General features: G+C 36.5%; 1 protein-coding gene across 1 annotated transcript in view; it reads right to left on the minus strand.

The window, feature by feature from the left end:
• Positions 1 to 10,930, minus strand: part of LOC124284459 (serine palmitoyltransferase 2-like) — a 30,035-nt gene extending 19,105 nt beyond the window's left edge. Inside the window, exon 1 of the mRNA XM_046720539.1 lies at positions 10,765 to 10,930. Within this exon, the coding sequence (XP_046576495.1) occupies positions 10,765 to 10,845 (81 nt within the window). The 5' untranslated portion in view covers positions 10,846 to 10,930. The remainder of the gene's footprint in view (positions 1 to 10,764) is intronic.
• Positions 10,931 to 12,059: the final 1,129 nt, after the last annotated feature.

The following is a 12,059-nucleotide window of genomic DNA, read 5'->3' on the forward strand; positions in this document are numbered from 1 at the left end:
ATCTACACGTTATGTTCATTTTTATGCATGTTAGATATTGGACACAGCTACAAACAAGGACGCTGTGACCACCACAGCTACAACTTAAAAATATTTAGATTCTTCTTCTTCCCGGACATGCTCAACGAACATGAATACAACCAGATCATGAGATCAGCTTTCCAGCTGTGTTCCGAATATTTCCATACATAGTGGTGACATGTACATAAAACAAATACCATTAAACAAAACCCCATGATTTGTGCGGGACATTTCACACACATATAAATACATCACGTTCTGAAAGAATCTACAAACAATTTCCAATCAATTGAAATAATCAAAGATTGTTGCATTGGCTCAACGACCAAGCAATCGATCACGTTTTCTCATTATCAAACCCAAATGATTCTGGAACACTTTCTGGCATGAAAAATATTTTCACAAGGATGGTATTGTCAGTGTTATTAAATTACATTTCATAAGCACTACCATCTTGTTTAGCTGCTAGAGCTTGTAATTCAAATCATCGACGGATGGTGAAACAATGGATGGTTACTAAGCAACAGGATTATTTATTTTCATTTTTATACGATTCATTAAGTGTTAAGCAAGGTTAAATTTCATTCCAAATGTTGGTTCTTATTTTGAGAGTAACCAGCAATAAAAATGGCCAAAGCTTTCGCTCCAAGTATTGGGAACATTTTGGATTCCATGCCAAGGCCAGACCAATTTTATTTCTTGTTTTACGGATCCGCCTGCCGTATTTTTTCAAGAATAAGAAAAAAATAAAAAAATAAAATCCTAATGTTTTTACAAAAATGTAAATATACAAGAAATTTTGTTTTTAGATTGTCTTTTGCCCCATATACACTTAACAAATTGCCAAAAGTAACATATTTTGAGTATTTACAAGGAATATTACTTTGACTGGTGATTTTCTTTTTCTTTTTCTTTTTTTTTGCCCTCCTGCCTTGAGGTTTTCTGAGGACAAAAATCCGTAAAACAAAAAATAGACTTGGTCTGACCCAAACAACAAATGACAAAACAAAAACAAAACTGCCCCAAAATGATTAAGATATGAATCATGCCATATGTAAACTTAGTCGAAGTGCATACGCTTATAAAGGTCAGTTTTTGCTTATCTCATAAAGATATGTTTAGTGCACCTGAATTCCTTTATTCTGGCAGTCCGCAATTTGCCCCTCAATCTAATGTGGCATGCTTCCTACTGTTGTTTATCAATGTGAAAAGTCAGATACAATCAGAAATATTCTGATTTTGAACTTTGAAGGTAATTTTTTGTCTTTACCGATGAATAAACATTCCTTCAGGAGCTTGATAAACATTTTCAAAATCAGTGAAAATTAATATATTATTAGTAGAAACTAAATCATTTTGCAACTTTCAGTTAAACAAGAGTATGATCATTAAATTGAAAATATTTTATTCTTTAGATAAATATAGGTTATCATGCGAGTGAGTTTTGGGGTGGTTAATATCCTGCATTAAGAATAAACATTGTATTTGCGAGCCTTAGTGAGCTAAAAACATAGTTTTTATTCCTAATGCAATATATTAACCATCCCAAAACCCATGAGTGTGATAACCTATTTATCATAGACTGTCATTCTCACTCTATAACTTTAAAAAATGCAATTTCAATTGCCACAAATCATGAACCTAAACTTTGTGGTATGTGCACAGATATATATGACGTCACAAATATGTACGTAGTAATACGTTACGTCACAAGCATGGTAGCACAATTTTCTTCTGATCACTCAATTGACTGCTTTAGGTCATCTAGTTCCAAGTAAGTGTTTATGTTAAATCATGTGTTGTTGTCAGCAAATCTTAGCTTAGGCCAGACCAATTTTATTTCTTGTTTTATGGATCCGCCTATCATATTTTTTCAAGAATAAGAAAAAAATAAAAAAGTTAATTTTCCCCGCTCAAAAAATAAAATCCTAATGTTTTTATTGGCCAAAAATGTAAAAATACAAGAAATTTGGAGATTGTTTTTTGCCCCATATATACTTCATAAATTGCCTAAAGTAACATACTTTTAATATTTAGAAGGAATATTACTTTGACTGGTGATTATATTTTTATTTTTTTCCCCTCCTCCCTTTAGGTTTTCTGAGGACAAAAAACTGTAAAAAACAAGAAATAAAATTGGTCTTGCCTTACGTTTGAAAAATAACAACACACTTGTGTTGAAATTCAGAAAGCTTCAATTAATATTTTGAACAACAAATACACTTTAATGTTCGCGTGACATTCTGCACCTGGATTCCTGTGCCGTCTGCTTGCCAACACTGACAGTTGATCAGGGAATTGGTATTGATTGGTATCTTCATAAAGCGTATGAATTTCTATCTTCGCTTCGTAATCTACTCCATCTACCATTACAAAGCACTGACAGTGACGTAACCACAGCCGTCAATCCGGTAATGAACACCGACATGTGAAGCCATGTTTGTTTACACTGTGAAAATTGTCCTTAAAATTTGCATATGGCCATTCTAATTTGCATCGATATCCGTATATGACTATAAAGGATACAGAAAATATCCATTGGCATTATCCTGCCAGGAACGCTATACAGTGTATGATAAGTATGGTTACTTTATCATAACACATGGCATATTTATGACAATTCAATGAGTTCCAAAGAATAGAAAAGGTCTAGGTATGTATGTTAAAATGTTTAACATGGTGACACTCAGAATTGGAAATTTTAAATCAATAATAATGTTACTTGGGCCTACTGTTTAGATGTTGTCAGAGCCTGAGAATGTGTCTATTTTTGGAAGAACTCACATCATTATTGACAAGTCATGATTCACAATTTCCTGAAGACTCCAGGAAGTTTATGTTCATGATATATTAGTCATAAGTTTAAGTAGCAACCTGTATCATTTAAGTTGGATGTGAAATTTGCAAACATATTTTGCACCATTTCTAAACAAACAAAAAATAGAAAGAAAATAGAAAACCACACATTTTGTTCTTTAATTTTATCTGCAATACCAACCATAAAAGTAAAATATTAAAAATGACTAATAATTAGTGAATAGATAACAAATAATTTGGACATCTCACATAGAAAATCAATATTTGTTTAATCATTGGGGTAATATGTATACATATATGTGTGAAACAGAAATGGGCTTCACACATCGTATCCATGATGGGAATTGAACCCAGATCTTCGGCATGAATGCTTTAACCACTAGGCTACGAAACTGCCAGTGGATACATATGTGCATGTTAGCATTCAAACTCCTGATAGTCATTCATGGTATCATTATCAAAGCCAATATAGTTTGAAGATAACAACTCTTGGTGTCTTGATGGAATTGTATCAGATATGATTTAAGAACTGGTTAAGGAAAACAAAGTCTCTGACTGACTGAGTTTGGTTTTACGCCGCTTTTAGCAATATTCCAGCAACATCACGGCGGGGGACACCAGAAATGGGCTTCACACATTGTACCCATGTGGGGATTCGAACCCGGGTCTTCGGCGTGACGAGCCAACACTTTAACCACTAGGCTACCCCACCACCCCCAAAATCTCTGAATACGTCGCATTAATGATTTTGCAAAATACATGATAAAATTTGAGTGTTTTCATAAAATATTTTGCATTAGAATATTTACAGAAAAATATACCATAGAAAAGCCTAGTTCTCAGTGCATCTCTCATTATGCAGTCTTAAGCATGAGTTGAAAATATAGTATCCCATAATTGATAAACCTATACTAATTCTGATCATGAACAACATGAATGACAGGAAACTTTGTATTCAGAACTGTATGCATGCAAACCTCATGAACACACTCTTATATGCATATATGCATGTTAATACCACATATGCATGTTTATATCACATACGCAGCACATAACTTACAAGAGGCCAATGGTATTGGGATATTTCACTTTATTTGGATATTTCAGTATCATTCTGTTGATCCTTGCCAGTTCATATTCTCTTTAGGATGACCAACCACTGTCCCAGTTTGATCTCTCACAATTAAGTTATACATGCCCAAGATGGTTAAGTTAAGAACTGATTACAACTATTTTATAAACAAAGGACCACCAAATTAACATTATCGTCATATATAAAATTTCCAAACATTTTGATTATGTCTAGGCAAGTTTGCTCATACAAACCATTATTTTTATAACCAAAACACACAAACCATTATTTTATAGCCAAAATATCTGACTGTTTGATGAATCATTAGGACTGATAATATAGAGTTGATACTTCAGATTTTAGATGAATTTGTGAAATTTGCACATGCTGCCATTGGCAACCTCCAGATATCATATTCTCTGGATAAGACATAGTGCTCCATCAACTTGATCAAGTGCTAAGTTGAATTACACATCTCAACATCAAGGTAAGCTTGGAAGGCAGTGCTTTTTTAATGACCAACATAGCTGAGCTTACCTACTTCTGGTTTCAGTTACTAACAAATCAGGGCCCCGTTCCTCATAGCGATTGTAGTAGTTACGACAGTCGTAAGGCTATGTTGAAGTATGGGAGTTACGATCACCTTAGCCCTACAATCGCTTTGAGGAACGGGGCCCACGTTGCGAAATATATTCGACTAAAATCACATATTTGATATGTACCAGTAGACACAAAGAGCCCACACAGTTCATACATCCGCTCCATCCAGTGGATTTTTACGCTACTCTTGAAAATATTGACCTCACCATTTTACCCGATAAGACATAAGTAGTATTTGAGCAAAAAAGGTAAACATCTTCTAAATACGTGGAATGAAAAGATCAGAGTGTGTCACAAGGTGTTAGTTGTTGTTTGGAAAATATTAGCATGATGAAGTCCTGGCAAATCTGTCTGTGACATGTAGAATTGGCACTAATACAAGTAGGTCAAGTAAATTTTGCTGATACTGCTATGTTTCAGGTATATATACTCAGGGAAACGAATAAGGGAACACATGAAAGTACAAGTGCTCCTTTATTAATTACCAGATTTTCACTCATACTCCAATACAAAGCATGCGAAGAGGCCTGGAAAAGAGAAAAGGAACACTTGTACTCTCATGTGTTCCCTTATTTGTTTCCATGAGTATATTTGAATCCACTGTTCTTAATCTCTTGCCTAAATTAAGTAAATATGCCTAGGTTACATTCACACCGTGTATTCATAATACTTTTGCAGTACTATTTGGAAACTGTTGTTTTTAGTGAGCATGTTCAAGAAAAGGTGCGTGAAAACTTTGGTATTCACAATGGCACGTGGTTTTGTCAGTTGTGATGTGTTAAGGTTCAATGTTGTTGTTAATCATATCTTTTGATAACATACTGTTTTAACACGTCACGTGTATTTGCCATCTATCTGTCAAGAGTGCGGATGAATGTGGCACGTCAGAATATAGGATGACATTTATAAATCAAAGAGTATAAGAGGCATATGTACTATTTGTAGCATCAAGATGATGGATGAGTGGGTAAGTAGTGTTATCAGTTACAGATGTAACGTGTATGCGAGACGGCCTACTGTCTCTTGTACGTAAGATGGGTACGCTCTGCGGTACTAAGGGAAGCACTTAACCCTAATTAAATGTATAATTGTGGAACTAATTCAATCGGGTGTGAACACAGCAAGGGGTGATTAAAGCATGGCGTTATGGTTATGTTTGGAATTAAAATATCACCTTGTTTGTGTTAACTCACATGAGAACATTTCTGAATCTTTGCATGAATTATTATTGTCAAGCTCAGAAATCCCATTATAATCATGGAAAATAGACATTTACAGTAATGGCATGGTCGTTAACAAATTGTATTTTTAGCATCAGGAAAACGTATTCAAGGTTTGTCATCTTAAGTAAGATGTATCGATATGTGAGGTCAACATGAGATGTCGGAAATGTGAAGATATATATTTAAATTTTTTAAACAAAGATTATCTGACAACCTTTAACAGTTATGGTGTATTTAGGGAGTGTTTATGGCTAGGGGGGTTTGATGATTTTTATGGAGAAGCAGGTACAATGTGAATGCCCACCCCCCCCTCAAATTTTATGTACAAAATAAGTGACCCCTCTGCCTGTCATTGACAAAATCAATTACCCCCTCCCCTTCCAATGATTTCTAAGCATAAGTTAAAACATATTTATATGTACAAAATTTATTAAAGCAAACCCCCACCCCCACCCCAGTATGTGTGTACAAAATTGATGCCCTCCCCAGCACAAAATGGGTGACCTCCCCTCAAAATCATCATCATCCCCCCTAGCCATAAATTATGAACGGTCCCTTATAGTAAGAGTTTATCTGAGTATTTCTTTCATAAACATCTGAAATCCCTGTTAAATGTGGAAAAGTATCTTATACTCTTGTAAATCTGAGACCATGCACGACTCTTTTTAGATGTTGTAGGTTTAAACTTGCGGTCGATTTGAGAGATACATAAATGTCCCATACACTGAACAACTGTGTAAATATTGAACACAAAGGGGAAGATCTTTTATTGAGGATGGATTTCACATAATGCTTTTATGTGAGCGTTACTCAGCCCAAAGAAATATGTATCTTCAACAGTCCCACACTGTAACATCTTTTATCAAACTTCTTTCATCTGAAAACTTTGATGCTATATGACCTACATCTAGATTTGTACAAGTCCAACAGCTAAGAGAAACTAATTCAATAACTTCATTGGCATGCATGATTCATATAACATTGCGTGTATTATGCGCCTATGGCCTTTCATCTGAATAAACTGTATCAGTCAGTAAGATACTTGTTAGAAGTGCTAGCAAACTAGGATATAATAAGATTATTGTAATGTTTACATTTTCAAAAACTCATTGGTGCGTTATTGTTATGTAGCATTTACCTATTACCTAGAAGTCCCAGAAATATCGAGTTACTATGGAGAGTTATGTATAAAACAAAATTATTGTAAATGTTACATTTTCAAACATCATTGGTGCGTTATTGTTATTAAGCATTTAGCGATTCTTTCAACATTTTATCCAAAAGTGGACAAAGTGGAAATCATATATATATACCAATTTATCGTAGTCTCAGTAAAAGCTATTTCATATGTTGTTACACACCTTTCTGCAGCCACAAGACAAGGTTTTGATGCTTGGTGAAGTGTCGTCCATAAGGGAACATTGCACTTTCCTGCTGAATCAATCCCCTGCTGGAAATGGCAGTTAAATGCTGTGGAAGAAGTGACTGACCCCAAATATGACCTGCCTGGTAAGCTGGGTTTTTTACATGCTGTACAAGAGCTGCATGCGTTGGTGGGATGGGATTTATTGAGCATTACTGCAAGCATTACAACACCTGTAGCTACTGTTTGAAACATTATCTTTTCATGGCCGTGTTTTGCAGCATACACATGAGTATGAGGGGGACAAGTGGAGACAGATCATGTTGTTAAGGAACACTACCTGTTCTCCATCTGTAACAATAACTTCCTTGCGCTGCGCCTGGACAGTGACAAGCAGCGAGTTTAGTTTTATGCTGCTTTTACCAAGATTCCAGCCATATCATGGCAGGGAACATCAGAAATGGGCTTCACACATTGTACCCTGTGGAGAATTGAACCTGGGTCTTCCATAGACAAGTTAATGCTTTTACCTCTAGGCTACCCCACCGCCCCGCTCCTGGACAGACTGTATAAGAGCCTTGGAGTAAAAATAGGAACGTTCCTTGGTAGCTTTCTTCGTTCCTTTTTAGCTTTGTTCTTCTCTCTGCTACTTTTCTGGAACTGTAGCAGTGCCAATGACATGTCTGCTGATGATGGGCTTGGAGAGTTGCCTTTAGACTGTATCTATCCCATATCAGACCCAGCCATGTGACATTAAATAGCTGTGTATGGTATGAAAACCTCACATTCATCAAATGTTCTGAGAGTACCATGTTTCAACTTTTGAACTGTGGCAACTTGTAATGATCAAACTGGTAACGGCAAGTAACAGCTGATTGCTGTAAGACTTGCTTCTGTATATCTATATGTCAACAGGTCACATACTGTATATCTATATGTCAACAGGCCACATTATGCAGTGTACCAGTGTTAAAGCATAAGTTTTCTGATAGGGATGGTGTCTGCTTTTCAGGCTGAAAAATATCATCTTAGTTTCTGCATGACACCTAATGTTTACAGTTCTTCTTTACCCTCTTTTATGGTGTTTTATTGTGAGTTTCCAATCAAAGTTAAAATAATAGTAAAAAAAATGCTCCAACTATGCTTTGTTCGGTCGACAAGCATTCCTTTGTAAAGGTCTCAAAGTGCTCTTTTCCTATGGGTCGGTCACATATTCACATGATGTGAATGTGCCATGGCAAGACGTGGATGTTCATAAAATACATGATGGCAAGTTATTCGGTTGGCTACGCAGGGATAACCTGTCGCAACATTGGTGCTAACTTGTACATAAGCCAAAAGGTCATTAGTTCACCTAACAGGAACCACGTGGCCACTGGTGAAGTAAAGCATTGTCCAAGTCCTGGAACACTGAGGAAAACCATTCACCATGATGACTGGGTACATATTCGTTTGGCCATGATGAACCATACCGAAGAACTGCAATAGGGAGTGGGAGGCTGCAATGTCTGAGGGTACGTCTGAGGGTATGTCTGAGGGTACGTCGTCCGATCAGACGTCCCTTCCTCACGGATAGGCACAGGCAGAAACGTCTGGAGTGGTGTAAACTCCAAGAATTTGAGGGAAATGGCATAGGTTTCATTGGTCTAATCAGTCCCTTTCTTCAAAACATTACCAACGACCGTTGTTATGTATAGAGACATCGTATCATGAGTAGATAACCCAAGCAGCTGAACCAATTGGTGGTAGCTCAGAGATGGTTCGAAGCGTTTTTGAAGGCTGCAAGTTGGATCTCATTACAGCACCTGGCACACATTATGGTCAATATTTCAACAGGAAGTACTGGATACAACCATGGTGCCACATTCTGATAACCTTGCCAATCGTCAGATATTCATTGATGACAATGCTTGGCTGTCTTGAGCCATCATCGCCCTTTTAGATGACAATTCCATCGAAACATTACCATGGCCCGCAAATACCCCTGATATTATTTAAACCCCAATGAACATCTTCGGGTCTGTCCCAGATACCAAGTTTGAGCTGGTGCTGCTCCTGTTCAAAATGAAGAACTAAGGCAAACACTGATTGAGGAAAGGCAGAGGAATAAGATGCTCATAACTGGCAGATGGAGAGCCTCACCTGATACTGGTGTGGTCGCCTGGGGAGGTTCATACAATTGAATAACGATTGTTTAAAAACTGTGCCACAATCAGATTTGTGGGGTTGTCATGGAGACCATACTTATCCTCAGTGTTGATGTTCAGGTTTTTGTGTATTCTTCTCAGATTGCAAGTGATTTGTTACCATGTTTCAATTTCAGTATGGTTTTTGTTTAAATCAGAGTAAAATACCTTGCAGTTACGTACTTACACCATAAAAATACGGGTTCTGCATGAACAATGCTCATGGATATATTTCATTATGGCGGTAAGCACGACATCCAAATACAATATCGTAACTTGTCATTTGTATCATACTTGCCAGGGAACCTGAACATGAAGAAGATCATTGGGTTACCATGACTAATAAATTTCTCCTAAAATATTTCATATAAACTTAATTTATCATCATCAACTTTCTGGAATTCTAAGAAAACTAATTGAAAATATGTTATCTGACATTTGCGAAATTAAATAAGCCAAAGTGTAACTGAATTGGAATAATCAAATTGTTTGTATTTTTAATATTAAACAATAAAAGTGTGGCTTAGTGACATTTACTGGAATAAACTGACTGCTTCCTTGCAAAAAGCAAATCATGATTATCTCCCTCACTTGTCCTTGAGTCACGAAGGTGGAGAATACTGACTTGTTATTGTTGTTATTGTACATAAGGTTAAAGTGTTCGCTTGTCCATAGAAGACCCAGGTTCGATTCTCCACATGGGTACAATATGTGAAGCCCATTTCTGGTGTCCCCTGCCATGATATATTGCTGGAATATTGCTAAAAGCGAAGTAAAACCATATTCACTCACTAAAATTCTTTTGCCAGATATTATATGCATTTTCAGTCAATATTGATAAGGTAAAGCCATAACATACTTAAAAGGGGTGATAGAAAACATGTGGCTGCTCCCTAAAACAAATCCGTACACAGGAGCCTGAGCCAGGCTAGCGACAGGGCAGGTCACTGCGAACTAGAGCGAGACATCGGAGCACGGGCTACCACCTTAATTTGCATATAAATACAGATCTAACCAAATGACAACGACAAGTTATCCTGGTATTCACACATTCAAACAGCTCTGCTTACGGTTTAGATATATTCCGCTAAAATTTAGGTTTCAACTCTTATTTTTCTGACTCGATCTCGGTCAACCATGTCAGTTGTGACTTTTATTGGGTCAGGCGCATTATCTTGGTCGTCTTCAACGGACACCTACCGTCCTTCGCTACATGAGCCTTTAAGGCTAAACATACGCCAGGCCCCCTGCTAATCATTTATTATTAAAATATAAAAGGACAAAACTGCTTTCAATCACAAATGTTTCCTATAATCGTAAACAAGATGTCAATAATAAATACAACGCGATTCATTCACACAAACCACCGTAGTCAACAACAACAAAATCTACAGTCGGGCACTTGACTCACATAATATGTCACCGGTATCGGTCCATTCGGGAAGTTATAACTCAACTTTGACGCGACAAAATAAACTTTACCTCTGAGTGTTTTCCATTATGTTTTCCGTTTACGCCGTTTTTACGTCCATTCTCGTGTTTAATTCTTCCATTTTCTCCCATCTTCTTACGTTCAAGCTAGACGAAGGCCAACAAATGGAAACCAGCAAGTCTACCCCTCCCGATATAAACATGTGCATTCCTGCCGATCACTAAACCATCTGAAGCGTTCTTCTTTCTGATTGGATAGTAACCTGTTGGGCGGACCAATCAACACTCGTAACACGTTTAACACGCGAACAGATATTTCGCAATAATCCCAGAAGCTCTTGTATGTGGTCAAATATTGTTAAACATGTGGAGTAAATTGTGTCTTATACATTTCTTACCTGTACATTTACCACAACGATGGACTTGATAATAATGTTCAATTGAAAACAATTATGATAAGTACTGAATTATGCATGAGGCAGTGTTTGTACCTTCGTAACCAGGGAATATAACAACATTGCTTATGAAACCGGCTGATGCCATTTAGCGGTAAATTTGAACCGAGTAAAATAGTATCACCGTCAGAGGAAAGGGATAATTTTGCTGACTAAATATAACATTAAGTATGTTATCGTAAATACAGTACGTGTTAATAGTAATAACGTTCAATGCATCAGTCATTAAGTGCTTAATTTACGCTTTTATCATTATCCTATTGATTGATCATCAAATGCTGTGTCATATGTATTTTTTAGAAGTCGAACTTATAACAGAATCAAATTTATAATGCCAGGTAATACACATCTGCTGAAAATAGTGTTACCGTTAAGACCCATATGTAAATATGTTATCAGTCTATACACAGGCAAAGTGTACCGCAAATAGGGTTGCGCAACAGAGACAAACATGACCAGTCTACCTATATGCTTCGCTCGCATATTAGTCATTCTTTCTCTCTGTTACTCAACCCTATTTGCGGTACACTTTGCATGTGGTCTATACAAACTAAAGTTGGAAATAAACGGGAACTTTATTTATTATGATAGTCTAAATTAAATCAACTACTGTACCTATTTAGTATTGTAGGTGCCACACACACACATATAGATACATGCCTGCCAACTGACACCTTTGGCTTGAGACTCGCGCATTTTTAACTGATAAATCTCACACCAAACTGGGTTTATATAAAAAATAAAATATATCGATATAACAAACTCACTCAGCTAATAAGTTATAGATACACAACATTACTGCATTCTTAGTTGATTAATTAACTGCTTGCTTGCAAGTGTCACTCACTCACTCAGCTAATAAGCTATAGATACACCACATAGCCGTATTCT

Source organism: Haliotis rubra, unplaced genomic scaffold, assembly GCF_003918875.1.
Source record: "Haliotis rubra isolate DU_JTF1 unplaced genomic scaffold, ASM391887v1 Scf337, whole genome shotgun sequence".
In the NCBI taxonomy this organism is placed as follows: Eukaryota; Metazoa; Mollusca; class Gastropoda; order Lepetellida; family Haliotidae; genus Haliotis; species Haliotis rubra.